At 37.6% G+C, this 21,964-nt stretch overlaps 1 protein-coding gene and 1 pseudogene across 8 annotated transcripts in view; both read right to left on the bottom strand.

Moving 5' to 3' along the window:
* The window catches only part of PHTF1 (putative homeodomain transcription factor 1), a gene marked incomplete at its 3' end in the record, with an annotated part of 77,681 nt that overhangs the window by 3,091 nt on the left and 52,626 nt on the right, over positions 1 to 21,964 (bottom strand). For 2 of the 7 annotated variants that reach the window (XM_082613420.1, XM_082613421.1), the window contains 4 exons: positions 8,537 to 8,692; positions 7,468 to 7,563; positions 6,658 to 6,783; positions 5,005 to 6,118 (listed from right to left, as the gene is read on the bottom strand). In XM_082613420.1, coding sequence (XP_082469546.1) covers positions 6,098 to 6,118; positions 6,658 to 6,783; positions 7,468 to 7,563; positions 8,537 to 8,692 — 399 coding nt within the window. Of the gene's footprint in view, positions 1 to 1,018; positions 1,110 to 1,593; positions 1,632 to 5,004; positions 6,119 to 6,633; positions 6,784 to 7,467; positions 7,564 to 8,536; positions 8,693 to 21,964 lie in introns of those variants that run through there. The other 5 variants (XM_082613418.1, XM_082613419.1, XR_014293350.1 and 2 more) reach the window with 4 other exon arrangements.
* Positions 9,838 to 10,640, bottom strand: LOC309799828 (glycine cleavage system H protein, mitochondrial-like; annotated as a pseudogene). Its single transcript has one exon. The product of its transcript is annotated as a glycine cleavage system H protein, mitochondrial-like (transcript).

The raw sequence follows: 21,964 nt of genomic DNA on the forward strand, positions 1-21,964 counted from the left end.
AATGAGTTAAACTGTGTGACAGTCTTAACTACCGACCTCCACAGAGATGTGTTTAAGCTCGAGCTTAGTCCAGAGTGAGCTCCAGGAACTAAGGAACACTGGTGTAAACAGACTTCAGTCACGAAACGTGATGATTCAGTCTGGCGTGAAGAATATATCAGAGCAACTTCTTACATCATCCTGGCATGCTCCAGTGCTAAGAACTACTTGTGCTTTTTAAACAATAACAGATTTGTTTACTTAGGCAGCTCTTTACTGCTTATGCTATTAAGGCTTATCAGCAATACAATGACTGGTTTAAAGCATGCCATAATTATGACATGAACTCTATAATCTTTGCTTCAGTTGACTGAATTAGTTTAAGATATCCATTAACTTGGATCTGTTTTTAAAGTTTCTATGCAAGTAGAGCCTTAAGGGTAAGAAGGAAGCATGAAGGCTTATCGAGAGTAGAATTTAGTAGAGTTGTGCCAAAGAACTCTGAACCTTTCTCACATACACATTAAAATACAAAAACATAGCTAAGTGCTTTAATTTAGCCCGAACCTATATTTTTCCAAAGAATCCTGTGGGTATTTGTCTATTTTACAATGTTTGCATTAAAGTCAAGCAGAACTATTAGCAAATGTTTATAGCAAATCAAGAGGCTTATTTTGTCCTTAATAAACAACAACTATTTGTTACCTTGAGTCATACCTTACTACAGCATATAGGCTCAGGGTGTGCTGCAGGAAAGGAATGGAATTATTGCACATTTATGAAATTCAAACTTCATCGTTCAAGATGGGCACCAATAACCACAAGCAGCAAAGGATTACTTTAAATGACCAAACTAGTCAACAGCTGTATAGATGAGATTAAGTTTAATGAATTTACTTCTTGATAATTCCAAATCATACACTATATTTGGGAGTAAGACCCATTTGGCCCATTATGGAGTGTGTAGACTAAAAAATTTTGAAAATGAATTTCATTAATTTGAAAGAGGGTTATTTTTACAGTGCACAGGTTCACTTACCTCTAGATACAATGAACCAAAATTAAAAACACAGACCCGTAAGCTTTTACTTTGGAGGACATCCTGGTATTTAGAATTTTTCTACTTGTCTCTGAAAGTTAAGAAAACCATACCCCAATTAGGCAAGTATTTGGTTATTCAACTTTTCAAAGTGTTTATATTATACATGAGGCATAATGTACATATTTAGGAAGTCTGAAGTCATACCTCCATAGTGATTTTAGGAGATAGAATTTTTCCCCATACAAATTATAAAAGTAGCTGAACAGGTATTTTTCTTATCCATCTATGGTTATTATTATTTCAATTAAATGTATGTATGGCCTAATCTAGTTCTATTTTTACATCTTGGTTTATTTAATTTCTCAGTAGCAGGCAAATGTTAAAGTATCACTCCTTTTGGGAGATCAAAACAAAAGTCCAATCTCCTAGAAATTATTATACAGGAATAAATGAAGCACTGAGAGTACAACTCTTCCATCCTAACAGAAGAAGAGAAAAAAAAAAACAACTACATAAAGAGTAAATTACTTGAGGTCTATTCTTCATTTATTCTATGAATTTATATTACGTACCTATTATGGGGTCAGGTACTCTTCTGCATCCTGGGGACCTAGGAGTGAAAAACAACAACAACAAAAAATTCCTGCCTTAAGGGACTTATATTCTAGTGGGGAAGGACAGAAACAAGTAGGCAAAAAATAAACAAGATAATCAGATTCTGATAAGTGCCATGAAGGAAATGAACAGGACCATATATAACTGATAACAAGGAAAGATGGGGAACAATTTTAACTCAGAGAAGGTCCTGCTAAGGAATTGACAGCTGAGAAGCCATTCAGGGGAGAACTTAAGAAAACGTATTCCAGGCACAGTCTGAGATAAGAAAGAACTTGGTATAATGGAGGAACACAGGGAGGCCAGTGTGGCTGTCAGGTACTGAGGAGGGGAATTTGGAAAGGGAAGCAGGCGTGATAATGAAGGGCCTTGGAGGCCAGCATAGGGAAAGCCAGGAAAGATTTAAGTAGGAATGATATAGTCTCCATATTTTTAAGCTCACTCACGTGGCTGTGGAGAACCGACTGCAGAGGCAAGAATGGGAAGGGAACAGTGGGTCAGCACAGTAATCCAGCTGAGCGCAAAGGAAGCTCATTCTGTTAGCAGTGGATACACAGAACCAACGTGACTGGCTGGTAGATTAGATATGGAAGGAAAGAGAGGAACCAAGAATAAACCCTAAGCCTTTGGCTTGAGCAATTGAGTAAACTTTTTTCTATTTACTAAGGTGGGAAAAACATTTACTCTCCCACCTCAGACAACTTAAAAAAAAAAAAGGAAAAATATATATGAAAAAATGGGTGTTAGATAACAGGCAGTAAAAGATAGTGGAATTCAATGAGGTGAGCCCCATGATTGCCCCAGATTACTCAGAGGCAGTTTCTAGGCTGTGGTGTAGGAAGGGGGAATCCAAACTGAACCAAGCAGCCTTGCTGAGAGGAGGTGAGTGTTAAGAATTTGGGGCGGCCACGACAGCTAGAATTGGCAGGCAGAGTACCAGAGAGAAGACAGCTGCATAGAGAGGAGAGGACAGCTGCAGAGAGGAGAGAGCTCCAAAAATGTGCAGAGGTTTCCTTTCAAGTTTTCAGGTGAGTATTGATCAGCAAAAGGAAATACTCAACAGGGAAAGAACCACCAAAAGGAAGCAGGCCAAAAATTCTTGAGCTGGGAAGAGTTCATGTTCCTACAGTTAAACTGGAAAAACCTCATCACGAACAGGGTATCAGGTAGAGTACTCAGGAGGATTTTGCTTCAGTTGTGGAGAAAAGTAGCACCAGGGTAAAGGCTGCTCTGGCCCACCTAACAAAGCTTAAAAGCAAACCTTGAAATGATCAAACTGTTTTCAAGTATCTTAACTGCATTCTAAAACAAAGCTCAACAATATTTAAAAGAATACACACACACGAAAACCCAACACCCAACAATGTAAAATTCACATCCATTAAGAAATTACTAGGCATGTAAAGAAGCAGGAAAATATGACCCAAAATGAGGAGAAAAATAAATCAACAAAAACAAACCCCAAAATAACACAGATGATAGCTGTTATAATGTTCTTATTCACTACTTCTATTATAAATATTATGAAAACAAGACAGAGAAAAGAAACACATGTTAAAGAGAGACATGAGGATACAAAAAAATGAAAAAGCAATATCAAAATTCTGTAGACAAAATACATTGGGTAGGATTAACAGCAAATTAGTGCAGAAGAATAGGTTAGTGAACTTGAGGCACAGCAATAGAAATAGTTGTCCCAGTCTTCTGTCTTTAATAGAAATTAAAAACAGAAGACTGGGACAATGTACAGAACATCAGTAAGGTGTGGGACAACTTCAAGCAGCCTAATAAACATGTGGAGTCTCAGGAGGTGGGAGACTGGGGTATAGAAAACTTATTTTAAGAAATAACAGTCAAAAATTTTCCAAATTTGATGAAAACTAAAAATCCAGAGTAAGTAAGTGCAACAAATCCCAAGCACACACACAAATAATGAAGACAACTACACCAATGCACATTATAAGTAAATAGCACAAATTCAATGAAAAAGGTAAAAACCTTAAAAGCAGCCAGAGTTTAAAAAAAACATACAGAAGAACAAAGATGACAATGACAGCAGACTTCTTGTCAGAAGCCATGCAATCCAGGAGGCAGTAGAGCAGCAACATCTTTAAAACTAGAATTTTATGCCCAGAGAAAACATCTTTCAAACATAAAGATTCAAAAATCTTTCTCAACAAGGTAGGCCTATACACCTTGCTAAAAAGATTTTGGATTTTTACCTTCAAAGTAATACTAAGCCATTAATAGATTCTAAACGATGAGACTGAGACTTGCATTTCAGAAAAGACACATTAGCTTTTGAGATGAATAGGTGGGCATGGGGGAGAGGGGCAGAAAAGCAGCATCTTGTTCAAAAACAAAGGATGTTGACTTAGATGAGGGTGGTGAAAGTGGGAATGGAGAAGAATGGACTGATTAGAAAAATATCTAGAAGATAATTATTCACAGACTTGATGACTGGATGAGAGGTATGAGAAAGGCAAGAGTGAAAAATGATTCCCAAGTTTCCGACATGAGCAACTACCTATACAGTTAATTTTACCCACCTGAAAAATCATTTAAACCAATTATACACCATCAAAACTATAACCGAAACAACTCACAGGAGTAAACTATTCTGAATACTGCATTTACGCTAAAGAATTCACTGTGTAAAAAATTCAAATAAAAATAGAACAGTGGTTTTCTTTTGTAGGAGAAAAAGATAAAGGCATCAGCTTTCTTCATCCGAAATCTGCACTGAGCAGTTCAATCCTGGATTTGAGATAGCTGCTCTTGTTCCTTATGGAAAATAGTTAAAGCATGATTTCTATGAGCCCTCTGTTGAGATACTGAAGTGCCTTTACAGATCAGTTCCTTCCAAAGGTAAATCACTATAATGGGGTTTTACTTTTTAAAAAGAATTGTAACTCTCACGCAGTATTTGGAATGGCTGCAAATTTTTGGTAATCCACTTCTAGTTCAGCAATGTTGCCCCCTTTGTTTCTATCTTCACAGTTAGGAATCTATCAGCAAAAGATTTTTAAAGGGTTTTAAACAGTAATTACAAATGTTTATTGTGGAATTATTAAGGGCTACGTACTTTATGCTATGTTAAGTACCTTACATGATAATCTCACTTAACCTTAACAACACTATTAGGTAGTTATTATCCTTATTAAACAGGTAAAGAAACTGAGATGCAAAAATGTTAAGTAACTTGCCTTAGACTGTGAAGCTAATAATTAGCAGAGCCAAGGATATGAATCCAGAAAGGTCTGACCTCAATTCTTGGACTTAAGAAATTCATCTTTAAACCTCAAAAATCTTCCTGCATATTAGGATATGTGTAAATGATACACTGATTTTGCATGTACATACTTCACATGTAATAACTAAGTTTCCTAATTATTTCCATTTAAAAATTCACAGAATCTTGTCATTAAAATGTGGGCTTTCAATTTGCCTCGAGAGATTCTTCAAAGTGGGTAACTTAATGAGCAGGAATTAAATGTAGACTATTAGAGTTTTCATTAACATATGTATACGCATGTATGTGTAACAGGGGATACTGATAAGAGAATCCAAATCATCAGTGGCATAGCTTGGCTCAGTACAGACACTGAGGACATGAGATTATACTGAGGGTTAAATACATTGAGTCTCACAACAGATAAACTATGAACACTTCACTTAGTAGTGTGATGGGAAACATAGCTCAGACGATTTAAATGGAAAACAAGATTTATGGTGGACACGGATGAGTGTGCATAGACTTAAATTTCTCATGCTGAATTACATGCCATGTGACATGCATGACTCTTTCACCAACAACTATACAGTTATTAGGATTAACTTCAAAATTATAAACTAATTAAAATTTTCTCCATAGTTTAACAGAAAATCACAGTTTAAAGGGTCATTTTTTTCTTTCAACAACAACAAAAAAGCCTAGAAACTGAAATTCTCCAATAAAGTTCTTTTATTCAGGTTCAACCTAAAATAGTTTAAACTTGATCTCTCTTTGCTAGAGAAATGAAATTTCCAATTCTATAGACTGTAATAGAAAAGTACTGAATTTGCATATTTCCAATAAAGGATTTTGCTTCATGCTTTGGGCATCTACCAGAGTACCCAAAAGACTATTTCCAATAAATACAACTGTCACAGCACTGAAATGCCCAGAATAAATTTCCTAACTTAAAAAGTTGTCCTTAAGTTACTATAACACAACAGTCTTCAGTCTCCTGACTATTCATACTATTTGAAAACCATGAAAATACAGGTTTTTAGCATGCACACCCAGTTGGAAAAGGCTCTGTTCCTCTGAAAACACCATTCGTTAGATTAGGTAGAGCTGAGGGCACCTCTCCGTGTGAACAAGCAGGTGGGTGTCTCATGGGTTTGCAGTCATCTCTTTCCTTAATGGGTTAAGCACTGACGCCAGCAAGGGGAGAAAGTCCGGGCACATGACTCAGCTTATGACTTAATTTTCCACAGCTAAGAAAAGAAAATCACCAAAATAGTTAGTTTTATGACAAATAGGTGGGGTTGAGAGGTACACTTACATGTAAACCAAGAACCGTTTACATAAGAAAAAAGTACCAACTGTGACAACAGCAACCATAGAACATCACAGAGAAAAAACCGTTAACAATTTCCAGGATCAAAAAAGATATACTGCAGTTCACGGGTTTTTGGTTTTCATTCATTCTGCCTCTGTACATTTCCCTAGATCAGAGGCCAACCCAGCCCATGCTATTAAACTGACATGAGATTCAAACTTGATTTTTTTGTTCCATTCAAGAGCACGATCTATTGTACTTGCATAAAATGAGAAAACCTAAGCTGAATGTCTATTTCAAATGTCTATTTCTCTACCTCAAGAGTTATTTCCGTGCCAGTCCCTCCCTCCCTCCTTCCACCCTCCCTCTCTCACTTTCTCTCACACACACACACACAGTGGGAAGAACAAAGATTACTATATACAATAAGTTTTGAGACTAAGGCAGATGCTACAGAGTGATAATCACACTTACTCTTATATTAAATCCTAGAAGATCACTTATAACACCTGAGACAGCAGAAAGGATAACCACTCGTGTGATATTGTAGATCAAGGGATTCATTGTCAGTCCATAGAGTCTAAATGGTGTGTCCAGCTCCTACAAAAACATGAAAGAACTGAGATGAAATACGTGGTTTCATAATAGCCACCAGTGATTTTTCGACTGTTTTTTTTTCAGTCTTGGGAGAGGATGATTGCTTAAAACCTCTTCCCTTACCTTCAAAAAACCTGTAATGAGGGGAAGCAGGGGAGGGATAAATTTGGAATTCGGGATTAACAGATACAGACTATTGTACATAAAATAAACAACAAGGACCTACTGTATTGTACAGGGAACTATGTTCAATATCTTGTAATAACCTATAATGGAAAAGAATCTGAATATATATATCACTTTGCAGTACACCAGAAACATTGTAAATCAACTATACTTCAATTAAAAATAATAATTTTTAAATTAAAAAATAATTAATTAATTAATTAATTAATGCCTGTAGTGAACTCTCACCTACTTTTCCACTAGCTAAGTTTTTAAAGGTGGATCCAAGCAATATGCTATTTGTGATTTTTTAATGTAATTTTAAAACGTGACAGACATCAGCAATCACTAGAACTTGGGTAGTAAGTTGGGAAACTTTTTCTCATAGAGTCATTAACCCCAAACTATCAAGTGGGTAGTTTGAATCTACACAGCATCTACCTGTTACTAGGGTCCTCTCCAAGAAGTACAGCATTGATTTAATGAAGTGGTAGTAAAAATGTATCATAGGGTATTACTTACTTTCAACAACTTGGTGGATAGCTTTAATACATTGTTTACTAGAGTAAGCTGTTCTTTCTTATTCGGCTTTTTTTCCATTTTAAGATATAAATTAATCTAAGGGAAAGAATAGAGATTAGGGCAAATGTCATGGAAAAGATAGATATATATATATTGCATTCAACATGACAGATTTTGAGGTCAATGTTTTCAAGTAAAATAAACTTCAAAATTCCAGTAGCTATTTCTTCAGAGCACATATGCCACCTACCCAAACCCCCATCCCTAATCAGTCACATATGGCAAAGAAAAGCTGTTTACTGAAGAAAAAATAACAATGAAGCAATTTATCAAAACAATGCGAACTTTTATATTAATTATAGCAATTAAAATGTAAACTCCTTGAGTTCAAAAACTATATCTTATTCTTCTTGGTATCCCCCAAATAATCTAACATCCTCATTAAACATTCATGGAATGGAAAAAGATCGCTGCTTTTAATTTACTAATCCCTTGTTTTTCCCCTTATGGTAAGAATTCTCCACTATAATTCTAAGGCAAAAAAAAAAAAAATCTAGTGATATTAGGTATTTTTATTTAAAACTTATGGATAAACATGAAATTAAAAACAAATAAAACCAACTCTATACTACTCTGTATTTATAAGAAACATTTCTCAATTGTAATATATACTCACATACTAAAGAGCAAGTATTTTCCAAACACTGAATGTATTCAGTGTTTGACTGATTGAGAAGAAAGTCAAGAAGCTTATTAAACATCCTTAAATGACAGGTACTCTAAAGATCTAATACTTGACACAGAATATGAGATTAAAAGTATGCTCCATTACCACCAACAAAAATAATTTTTATACTATGAAGTAGCACCCAATCCTGGGAGCAGGTGGGAAAGATAATACCCTCATTTTATAAAGAGGAAACAATTATATAGTTGCAAAGTGACTTGTAAGGTGTAAGGTCATATAGCTAGAAAGTGACAGAATCTAGACTCAACCCTGAATCTTCTGCAGAAATCTTATTATACCATCTCTAACCACTGAATCAAACTGTCAAGGACCAATCAATACCTGTTCAGTAAGTAATATTGAGACATTGCTGTATTTCTTATTGGTTTCAGACCCCAGTGAGGCTAAGCGCAGTAAGAAAAGTAGTAAAGCTGATTCCCAGATCAAAAACTCCCAATTATAAGCATCATTTAGGAAAGTTTTATGTCCCCGGAGAACCTATGAAAAGGACCAAAAAAAAGTTAAGTTTTTCACTTGCCTTAAAATCTGTAATTACTCCTTTACTCTAGAACTTTAAAAACATTTACAAGATACCAATATTTTAATACTCAAAGTAGGAGACTTTTAATACTCATAAAGTATTATCTATTCAATTAGTAATTATGTATTTCTCTAAGTTTCCTAGATTTTCTTCTTTGCATGAGAGACAGCAAGGGTCTGGAAATAACAAGGGAAGAAAACATAATAGAATAAGTGAAATAAGACAAATGTATTTCCAAACTCTTTAACCACAAGTGTGCCCACTCACAATTATATGGTGACCATTTTTCAAAGTAGGGTTGGCCAAAAAGTTCCTTTGGTTTTTAAGTAAAAATAATCGACACATTTTTCATTTTCACCAAGAACTTCATTGAACAATGTATTCACCCTTTTGTTCCACTACCTTCTGCCATTTTTCAGGCAACTTCATAATTCCATCTTCCCAGAACTTTTTTATCTTTTTGAGCAAAGAACTGTTCTAGGTGCCTTTTACAGTCTTGCAGGGAATTGAAATTTTTTTCCATTAAGAGAATTTTGTAAAGACCGAAATAAATGGAAATCCGAAGGTGCAATGTCTGGTGAATGTGGCAGATGAATCAGAACTTCCCAGCCAAGCCGTAACAGTTTTCACCTGGTCATCAAAGAAACATGCGGTCTTGCGTTATCCTGATGGAAGATTATGTGTTTTCTGTTGACTAATTCTGGATGCTTTTCATTTAGTGCTGCTTTCAGTTGGCCTAATTGGGAGTAGTATTTTTTTTTTTAAGAATTTGAATATTTTATTATTAAACTGTTTCTTATTTTCCTGCAAGGCTGTTGCTTTACTGTATAAAAATAGCACCAGCAAACACAGTATATTGCAAAATTAAGATAGTAATGTTCTTTACTGGACACTATACAACTAACAAACTTTTCTCCACCGCCATTTATTTCCAGGGGCAAGTTCACTGAGTATTTTGACCCAAATCCAGGGATGGCTGTAAGCAAGTTACAATATTATATAAGGTTAAGATAACAATGTTATCCTTGAATTACATAATTTTTATAACTAGTTTTACCACAGATAATTTCAGGAATTCTGAGTATTATAACTGGAGACAAGCCTAAAAATCACAGGGTGTTGTGAAAAAGATGCATGTGTTTATCTGAAATCATTAGGAAGTTAAGGGGTATTTTCTTCAGGCAACATTGTTGCAAGTAGTTTCTTTTGCTAAAAGTTGCTTTTTAAAAATCTATCCACCACTAATTTAAGACAACTATGCTAGATTAAGTTGTTTCAAACTAGTTTATTTAGGGGTTCCATTTTCACTCCTCAATGGATTTTATGCATTTCTCAGATGCTTCTTCACTCATTAGTTCATCTAGTTCTGAAGGGTTACTGAGTGTCATCTTGATCAGCCAACCATCTTCATAACAAGATTTGTTGACAAGTCCTGGATTTTCTGCTAGAGCTTCATTAGTTTAGTTACTTCTCTTGATAGAGGAGAATAGAGTTCACTAGCAGCTTTCCCACTTTCCAAAGCACCAAATTCCTCTTGTTTGTTCAATTTTGTCCCAACTTCAGGCAGACTACAGTAAACAACATCTCCCAAAGCTTCCTGTGCAAAATTGCTGATTCCCACTGTTCCAACACCGTTTTCTGTTGTTACCCATTCATGTTTGTGAATTTACGACCCAACAGCAGAGTGGGTCCGGTGCGCAGCGCCCGGACGGCACCCGCCCGCAGGCCCCAGGGCCGCGGCAGGCAGGGAGCGTTGGGCACAGGCTGCAGACCGCAGCCCGCACGCTCCGCGCCACTCGCAGCGCCATGTTCGCAGGGGTGCTGGGAGCAGTACTTGTTGGAATTAATCGTTTGGTTTTCTGGAAGGAGCTCATAATAGAGGACTCCCTTCCAATCCCACCATATACACAACATCACCTCCTTTGGATGAAAACCGGCCTTTGGTGTGGTTGGTGGTGGTTCATTTCACTTGCCCTGCGATCTCTTCCATTCCACATTATTGTACACTATCCACTGTTCATCTCCTGTCACAATATGTTTTAAAAATGGAACATTTTCGTTACGTTTAAGCGGAGAATTGCATGTGGAAATACAGTCAAGAAGATTTTTTTTGCTTTACTTACGTGAAACCCAAACATCAAAACGATAGACATAACCCAGCTGGTGCACATGATTTTCATTGCTCAACTTGGATATTCTGAGTATGTCGGCTATCTCCTGTGTGGTATAATGTTGATTATTCTCAATTAATGTCTCGATTTGATCACTATCAACTCCAACTGGTCTACCCAACCACGGAGTAACGTCCAGAGAGAAATCTCCAGCACAAAAACTTCACAAACCAGTTTTGACATGTTTGATCAGTCACAGCACCTTCTCCATATACTGCACAAGTCTTTTTTGCATTTCATTTGTGATTGTACCTTTCTTGAAATAATAAAGCATAATATGCCGAAAATGTTGCTTTTTTTCTTCCATCTTCAATATTCCATATTCAATATGGTTACACAAAAATTCACCAGTTTTGATGTTTTTTTTCATGCGGGCTGACGTGACAGCTGTCACAATACAGTCTAATGAAATTGTTTCAAATGAAGTTAGACAACTAAGCACTACTAGAGCCACCTTATGGAAAAAGACCAAACAAACCTTTTGACCAACCCAACAGTAAATTTGCATTTGACTAACAGAGCCCCCTAAAACATGCAGCCCATCCCACTGGCATGACTAGAAAATCCTGAGGATCAGCTCTTTACTCCATTTTAGGATCTGAATAACAACAGCAGCAGCCACCAATTATAAAATGCCTATTATGTGTCAAGTTTTCAGGTAAAAGCTTTTGTTTTTTACAAAATTTTTTTGTTGATTGCAATGTAAAGAAGTTTACTAAAGCAAGCCCAAGGTAAAATGAGATTTATTGAAAAATATACAGAGACCCCTCACAGAAGCTAAATGCGGGCCTTTGAAAATCAGGGAGTCAGCAGGTAGCTGCCCTCCCAATCTCCCTTCCACTAGGGCCACTTAGGCTCCCCCCTCCACTCCTCTCAGCTAATTCTACTGCCTTGCAAGACCCTTCTTTACTGCTCCCCCCAACTCTGACTTGTTTCCAATGCTACTGTCCCCAGTGATCCCTTCTGACCTTTCTTCTGCAAAGTCCACCACTGATACCTCAGGTTTTCATTTCTAATTTGCAAAAGAGGGAATACATTTAGTTTAGTCTGGGTCAGGTATTCACCCCAGCAAGTTACTTACAACTAAGGGGTGGGGGGGAGGGCAGGGGGGAGGAAAGTAACAACTAATAGCAACCTAAAAGTGCTGAAAGTAACTGGCAACCTAGAATTCTCTACCCATTAAGAATATCCTTCAAACATGAAAGTGATAAAAGACATTTTCAAACAAACAAAAACTGAGAGAATTCATCACCAGCAGATTCTTCAAGCAGGCAGGAAATAATCCCAGAGAAAAACACAGAAATGCACAAACTAATGAAAAGTAATGGAAAGGGTAAAAATGTAGGTAAATATAAATGAATAATTAACTACAAAAAGCAATAATAATTACATCTTATGGGTTTAAGATATATGTAAAATTAAAATGAAGGACATGTGTAACACAAAAGTGAATGGGTTAAAAAAAAAAAAAGTGAATGGGTAAATGACATAAAGTGTTGTAAGGTCCTAGCATGGTAAATTAATAATTTTATTAGACTGTAATAAGCTAAGGATGTATGTTGTAATCTCTGAGGTCAACAGTAGTAAATATATATATATATATATATATATATATATATATATATATATATATATATATATATATATATAAAGTTAACAGAGAGGATTAAATGAAATATTTAAAAATATTTGATTAATAAAAGATGGCCAAAAAAAAAGGGAAAATTAACAAATAAACCAAATAGGAACCAAATAATATTTGTAGTTATAGTAATTAAGTTTAACTGGGTCAGACATTCCAAATCACTAAAACTGGGAGGCTGGATTAAGAAACAAGCAAACAGGAGCAGGACTGGAGACAACATAATGGAGTAGAAGGACCTTGAGCTTACCTCCTCTCACAAGCACATCAAAATCACAACTAACTGCTGAACAACCATCAGTAAAAAAGACTGGAAGCTACCAAAAAAAAATATTCTACATTCAAAGACATAAAGAAGAAACCACAGTGAGATGGTAGGAGGGGTGCACTCATAATATAATCAAATCCCATACAACCTCAGTGGGTGACGCACAAACTGGAGAATAATTATATCAAAGAAATTCTCCCCAAGGAATGAGAGCTCTGAGACCCACACCAGGTTCCCCAGCCTAGGGGTCTGGCACTGGGAGGAGGAGCCCCAGAGCATTTGGCTTTGAAGGCCAGGGGGGCTTGATTGCAGGAGTTCCACAGGACTGGGGAAAACAGAGACTTCACTCTTGGAGGGCATATACAAGGTCCTCATGCACTGGGACTGAGGGCCAAAGCAGTGACTTCATAGGAGCCTGGGCCAGACCTCCCTGCTGGTCTTGGAGGGTCTCCTGGGAAGGCGGGGGGCAGCTTTGTTCTCTCTAGGATCATAAAAGCTGGTGGCTGACACACTGAGGAGTGTTCATTGATGTGAACTCTGGCTGGAGGTAGACGTCTCACTTGGGATCTTGGCACCAAGGCCTGGCCCCACCCAACAGCCTGTAGGCTCCAGTGCTGGGACGCCTCAGGCCAAACAACCAAGAGGGCAGGAACACAGCCCCACCCATCAGCAGACAGGCTGCCTAAAGACTTCCTGAGCCCACAGCCACCTCCAGACATGCCCCTTGACATGGCTCTGCCCACCAGAGGGCCAGCACCCAGCTCCACTCACCAGTGGGCAGGCACTGGCCCCTCCCCCCAGGAAGCCTGGACGAGTCTCTAGACCAGCCTCACCCACCAGGGGGAAAACACTAGAAGCAAGAAAACTACAATCCCGCAGCCTGTGGAACTAACTCCAAAAACACAGGTCAGAACACACCCTGGGACTGGTCCCTGACCCTTAGGTAACAAGATGGGAGTGTACTGTTGGGACACATAGGACATCCCCTACAGAGGACCACTTCTCCAAGGTCAAGAAATGTTAACTATTCTACTACATATGTAAAAAAACAAATAGAAATTTAAACAAAATGAGACAGCAAAGGAATATGTTCCAGACAAAGGAACAAGATAAAACTCCAGAAGAACAACTAAGTAAACTGGAGATAGGCAATCTACCTGAGAAAGAGTTCAAAGTAATGATTGTAAAGATGATCCAAAAACTCGGGAAAAGAATGGATGCACAGAGCAAGAAGTTATTAGCAAAGAGTTAGAAAATATAAAGAACAACCAAACAGAGTTGAAGAATGCAATAACTGAAATGAAAAATACACTAGAAGGAACCAATAGCAGAATAAATGAGGCAGAAGGACAAATCAGTGAACTGGAAGACAGAGTAGTGGAAATCACTGATGTGGAACAGAATAAAGAAAAAAGAATGAAAAGAAATGAGCACACATTAAGAGACCTCTGGGACAATGTCAAATGCACCAACATTTGCATTATAGGGGTCCCAGAAGGAGAAGAGGGAGAGAAAGGGCCTAAGAAAATATTTGAAGAGATAATAGCTGAACACTTCCCTAACATGGAAAAGGAAACAGTCACCCAAGTCCAGGAAGCATAGAGAATCCCATACAGGATTAAATCAAAGAGGAACAGACCGAGACACATAGTCATCAAACTGACAAAAATTAAAGACAGAGAAAATATGAAAACAACAAGGGAAAAGCAACAAATAACATACAAGGGAATCCCCATTAGGCTATCAGTTAATTTTTCAGCAGAAACTCTACAGGCCAGAAGGGCGTGGCATAATATATTTCAAGTGATGAAGGGGAAAAACTTACAACCAAGAATATTCTACCCAGCAAGGCTCTAGTTCATATTTGATGGAGAAATCAAAAGCTTTACAGACAGGCAAAAGCTAAGAGAATTCTGCACTACCAAACCAGCTTTACAACAAATGCTAAAGGAACTTCTCCAAATGGAAAAGAAAAGACCACAACTAAAAATAAGAAAAGTATGAAATGAAAAGCTCACCAGTAAAGGCAAACATATAGTAAAGGCACAAAATCATCCACATACAAATATAATATCGAAACTTGTAATTGTGAGAGGAGGAGAGAGAGTACAAACGCAGGATATTTAAAATGCATTTGAGGGCTTCCCTGGTGGCACAGTGGTTAAGAATCCCCCTGCCAATGCAATGGGCAAGGGTTCGAGCCCTGGTCTGGGAAGATCCCACATGCCACGGAGCAACTAAGCCCATGTGCCACAACTACTGAGCCTGTGCTCTAGAGCCCACGAGCCACAAATACTGAGCCCGTGTGCCACAGCTACTTAAGCCCGTGTGGCTAGAGCCTGTGCTCTGCAACAAGAGAAGCCACTGCAATGAGAAGCCCACGCACCACAACGAAGAGTAGCCCCCGCTCGCCACAACTAGAGAAAAGCCCACATGCAGCAATGAAGACCAACGCAGCCAAAAAAAATTAAAATTAAAAATAAATAAATAAAATGCATTTGAAATTAAGAGATCAGCGACTTAGAACAATCTTGTATATATATAGGCTGCTATACCAAAGCTCATGGTAACCACAAACCAAAAATCTATAATAGATATATACACAAAAAAGGAAAAGGAATCCCAACACAACACTAAAGATAGTCATCAAATCACAAGAGAAGAGAACAAAAGAGGAAAGGGGAAAAAAAAAGACCTACAAAAACAAATCCAAAACAATTAACAAAATGGCAATAAGAACATACATATCGATAATTACTTTAAATGTAAACAGATTAAATACTCCACCAAAAGACACAGACTGGCTGAATGAATACCAAAGAAGACCTGTACATATGTTTTCTACAAGAGACCCACTTCAGATCTAGGGGCACATACACACTGAACGTGAGGGGATGGAAAAAGGTATTCCAGGTTAGAACTACCTCTCCAGAGATCAGGCAAGGGTAAGGGAGGGCTTGGCTGCTGTTTTTAAATGCAGAATTTTTTGTTCCCTTTCTAGAAACCAGCTGCAACATTAGGTCAGAGCACATTAAAATGAGCCACTTCTGAACCAACAGCGCCCAGGCCCCAGGCCTGCTGTGAAGGCCCCAGCAAAGGTCAGGGCTTGGTCCGTGTGATGTTCCTTCCCATGCTTGGCCAAGTGGTGCTCTGCCTCAGAGTTGAGGTAAGAGAGGCATCAGGACACCTCGCATTCGGTCACCTAGCAGACATCAGCAATTCCTGGGCTCAGTGAGGAGGTTTGCCATGTGGCTGACAGGGTCTTGGTGCTCTGTCTAACACTGGGTGTCAGGCCTGAACCTCTGAGGTGGGAGAGCCGAGTTAAGGACATTGGACCACCAGAAACCTCCGGGCCTCATGTAATATCAAACGGCAAAAGCTCTCCCAGAGATCTCCATCTCAATGCTAAGACCCAGCTCCACTCAACAACCAGCAAGATACAGTGCTGGACACCCTATGCTAATCAACTAGCAAGAAAGGAACACAAACCCAACCATTAGCACAGAGGCTGCCTAAAATCATAATAAGGTCACAGACACCCCAAAACACACCACAGGATGTGGTCCTGCCCACCAGAAAGAAAAGATCCAGCCTCATCCACCAGAACACAGGAACCAGTCCCCTCCAACAGGAAGCCTACACAACCCACTAAACCAACCTTACCCACTGGGAGCAGACACCAAAAACAACGAGAACTACAAACCTGCAGCCTGCGAAACGGAGACTCCAAACACAGTAAGTTAAGCAAAATGAGAAGATAGAGAAATACACAGCAGATGAAGGAGCAAGATAAAAATCCACCAGACCAAACAAATGATGAGGAAATAGGCAGTCTACCTGAAAAATAATTCAGAGTAATGATAATAAAGATGATAAAAAATCATCAAAATAAAATTGAGAAAATGCAAGAAATGTTTAACAAGGAGAACTAGAACTAAAGAGCAAACAAACAATGATGAACAACACAATAAATGAAATTTAAAATTCTCTAGAATGAATCCATAGCAGAATAACTAAGTCAGAAAAATGGATAAGTGACCTGGAAGATAAAACAGTGGAAATAACTACTGCAGAGCAGAATAAAGAAAAAAGAATGAAAAGAATTGAGAACAATCTCACAGACATCTGGGAGAATGTTAAACACACCAACATTCGAATTATAGGGGTCCCAGAAGAAGAAGAGAAAAAGAAAGGGACTGAGAAACTATCTGAAGAGATTTTAGTTGAAAACTTCCCTAATATGGGTAAGGAAATAGTCAATCAAGTCCAAGAAGCGGACATGGTCCCATACAGGATAAAACCAAGGAGAAACACGCCAAAACACATGTTAATCAAACTATTAAGAATTAAATACAAAGAAAAAAATATTGAAAGCAGCAAGGGAAAGACAACAAATAACATACAAGGGAATCCCCATAAGGTTAACAGCTGATCTTTCAGCAGAAACTCTGCAGGCCAGAAGGGAGTGGCAGGACATATTTAAAGGGATGAAAGGGAAAAAGCTACAACCACGTTTACTCTACCCAGCAAGGATCTCATGCAGATTAGATGGAGAAATTAAAACCTTTACAGACAAGCAAGAGCTAAGAGAATTCAGCACCACCAAACCAGCTCTACAACAAATGCTTAACAAATTTCTCTAGGCAGAAAACACAAGAGAAGAAAATGACTTACAATAACAAACCCAAAACAATTAAGAAAATGGTTAGAAACATACATATTGAGAACTACCTTAAATGTAAATGGATTAAATGCTCCAAGCAAAATACATAGACTGGCTGAATGGATACAAAAACAAGACTCGTACATATGCTGTCTACAAGAGACCGGCTTCAGACCTAGGGACACATACAGACTGAAAGTGAGGGGATAGAAAAAGATATTCCATGCAAATGGAAATCAAAAGCAAGCTGGAGTAGCAATTCTCGTATCAGACAAAATAGACTTTAAAATAAAGACTATTACAAGAGACAAAGAAGGACACTACATAATGATCAAGGGATTAATCCAAGAAGAAGATATAACAATAGTAAATATTTAGGCACCCAACATAAGAGCACCTCAATACATAAGGCAAATGCTAACAGCCATAAAAGGGGAAATTGACAGTAATACAATCAGAGTAGGGGACTTTAACACCCCACTTTCACCAGTGGACAGATCATCCAAAATGAAAATAAATAGGGAAACACAAGCTTTAAATGAGACATTAAACAAGATGGACTTAATTGATATTTATAGGACATTCCATCCAAAAACAGCAGATTACACTTTCTTCTCAAGTGCTCATGGAACATTCTCCAGGATAGATCATATCTTGGGTCACAAATCAAGCCTTCATAAATTTAAGAAAATTGAAATCGTATCAAGTATCTTTTCCAACCACAACGCTATGAGACTAGATATCAATAACAGGAAAAAATCTGTAAAAAATACAAACACATGGAGGCTAAACAATACACTATTAAATAACCAACAGATCACTGAAGAAATCAAAGAGGAAATCAAAAAATACCTAGAAAAAATGACAATAAAAACACGACAACCCAAAACCTATGGGATGCAGCAAAAGCAGTTCTAAGAGGGAACTTTATAGCAATACAATCCTACCTCAAGAAACAAGAAACATCTCAAATAAACAAAAAATGTTACACCTAAAGCAATTAGAGAAAGAAGAACAAAAAAGCCCCAAAATTAGCAGAAGGAAAGAAATCATAAAGATCACATAAGAAATAAATAAAAAAGAAATGAAGGAAACGATAGCAAAGATCAATAAAACTAAAAGATGGTTCTTTGAGAAGATAAACAAAATTGACAAACCATTAGCCAGACTCATAAAGAAAAAAAGGGAGAAGACTCAAATAAATAGAATTAGAAATGAAAAAGGAGAAGTAACAACTGACACTGCAGAAATACAAAGGATCATGAGAGATTACTACAAGCAACTCTATGGCAATAAAATGGACAACCTGGAAGTAATGGACAAATTCTTAGAAAAGCACAACCTCCCGAGACTGAACCAGGAAGAAATACAAAATATAAACAGACCAATCACAACTACTGAAATTGAAACTGTGATTTAAAATCTTACAACAAACAAAAGCCCAGGACCAGATGGCTTCACAGGAGAATTCTATCAAACATTTAGAGATGAGTTAACACCTATCCTTCTCAAACTCTTCCAAAATATACCAGAAGTAGGAACACTCCCAGTCTCATTCTACGAGGCCACCATCACCCTGATACCAAAACCAGACAAAGATGCCACAAAAAAAGAAAAGCACAGGCCAATATCACTGAAGAACAAAGTTTCAAAAATCCTCAACAAAATACTACACACAGAATCCAACAGAACATTAAAAGGATCATACACCATGACCAAGAGGGGTTTATTCCCAGGAATGCAAGGATTCTTCAATATAGGTAAATCAATGTGATAAACCGTATTAACAAATTGAAGGAGAAAAACCATATGATCATCTCAATAGATGCAGAAAAAGCTTTTGACAAAATTCAACACCCATTTGTGATAAAAACCCTCCAGAAAGTAGGCATAGAGAGAACTTACCTCAACATAATAAAGGCCATATATGACAAACCCACAGCCAACTTTGTTCTCAATGGTGAAAAACTGAAGCAATTTCCACTAAGATCAGGAACAAGATAAGCTTGTCCACACTCGCCACTATTATTCAATATAGTTTTGGAAGTTTTAGCCACAGCATTCAGAGAGGAAAAAGAAATAAGAAAAAGAAATAAAAGGAATCCAAATTGGAAAAGAGGAGGTAAAACTGTCACTGTTTGCAGATGACATGATAATATACACAGAGAATCCTAAAGACGTTACCAGAAAACTAATAGAGCTAATCAATGAATTTGGTAGAGTAGCAGGATACAAAATTAATGCACAGAAATCTCTTGCATTCCTATACACTAATGATGAAAAATCTGAAAGAGAAATTAAGGAAACACTCTCAATTACCACTGCAACAAAAAGAATAAAATACCTAGGAATAAACCTACCTAAGGAGACAAAAGACCTGTATGCAGAAAACTATAAGACACTGATGAAAGAAATTAAAGATGACACAAACAGATGGAGAGATATACCATGCTTCTGGATTGGAAGAATCAACATTGTGAAAACGACTATACTACGTAAAGCAATCTACAGATTCAATGCAAACTCTATCAAAGTACCAATGGCACTTTTCACAGAACTAGAACAAAAAACTGCACAATTTGTATGGAAACACAAAAGACCCCGAAGAGCCAAAGCAATCTTGAGAACGAAAAACGGAGCTGGAGGAATCAGGCTCCCTGACTTCAGACTACACTACAAAGCTACAGTAATCAAGACAGTATGGTACTGGCACAAAAGCAGAAATATGGATCAATGGAACAGGATAGAAAGCTCAGAGATAAACCCAAGCACATATGGTCACCTTATCTTTGGTAAAGGAGGCAAGAATATACAATGGAGAAAAGACAGTCTCTTCAATATGTGGTGCTGGGAAAACTGGACAGCTACATGTAAAAGAATGAAATTAGAACACTCCTTAACACCAAACACAAAAATAAGCTCAAAATGGATTAAAGACCTAAATGTAATGTCAGACACTATCAAACTCTTAGAGGAAAATATAGGCAGAACACTCCATGACATAAATCACAGCAAGATCCTTTTTGACCCACCTCCTAGAGAAGTGGAAATAAAAACAAAAATAAATAAATGTGACCTAATGAAACTTGAAAGCTTTTGCACAGCAAAGGAAACCATAAACAAGACCAAAAGACAACCCTCAGAATGGGAGAAAATGTTTGAAACGAAGTAACTGACAAAGGATTAATCTCCAAAATTTACAAGCAGCTCATGCAGCTCAATATCAGAAAAACAAACAACCCAATGCAAAAATGGGCAGAAGACCTAAATAGACATTTCTCCAAAGAAGGTATACAGATTACCAACAGACACATGAAAGGATCCTCAACATCACTAATCAGTAGAGAAATGCAAATCAAAACTACAATGAGGTATCACCTCACACCAGTTAGAATAGGCATCATCAGAAAAATCTACAAACAATAAATGCTGGAGAGGGTGTGGAGAAAAGGGAACCCTCTTGCACTGTTGGTGGGAATGTAAATTGATACAGCCACTATTGATAACAGTATGGGGGTTCCTCAAAAAACCAAAAATAGAGCTACCATATGACCCAGCAATCCCACTACTGGGCATGTACCCTGAGAAACCATAATTCAAAAAGAGTCATGTACCACAGTGTTCACTGCAGCACTATTTACAATAGCCAGGACATGGAAGCACCTAAGTGTCCATCGACAGATGAATGGATAAGGAAAATGTGGCACATATATACAATGGAATATTACTCGGCCATAAAGAAAACAAATTGGGTTATTTGTAGTGAGGTGGACGGACCTAGAGACTGTCATACAGAGTGAAGTAAGTCAGAAATTCAGAAAATACCATATGCTAACACATATATATGGAATCTAAAAAAAAATGGTTCTGAAGAACTTATGGGCAGGACAGGAATAACGACGTAGACGTAGAGAATGACTTGAGGACATGGGGAGGGGGAAGGGTAAGCTGGGACAAAGTGAGAGAGTGGCATGATGGACATACATACACTACCAAACGTAAAATAGATAGCTAGTGGGAAGCAGCTACATAGCACAGGGAGATCAGCTTGGTGCTTTGTGTCCACCTAGAGGGGTAGGATAGGGAGGGTCGGGGGAAGACATAGGAGGGAGGGGATATGGGGATGTATGTACATGTACAGCTGATTCACTTTGTTATACAGCAGAAACTAACACTCCATTGTAAAGCAACTATACTCCAATAAAAATGTTAAAAAATAAAAGGTATTCCATGCAAATGGAAATGAAAAGAAAGCTGAAGTAGCAATACTTATATCAGACAAAATAGACTTTAAAATACAGTTACAAGAGAAAAAGAAGGACACTACATAATGATCAAGGGATCAATCAAAGAAGAAGATGTAACAATTGTAAATTCATGTGTCCCCAACATAGAAGCACCTCAATATATTAGGCAAATGTTAACAGACATAAAAAAAGGAATTGACAGTAACACAACAATAATGGGGGATTTTAACATCCCACT

This window comes from Mesoplodon mirus (genome assembly GCF_964341445.2).
Source record: "Mesoplodon mirus genome assembly, chromosome: 3".
NCBI lineage: Eukaryota > Metazoa > Chordata > Mammalia > Artiodactyla > Ziphiidae > Mesoplodon > Mesoplodon mirus.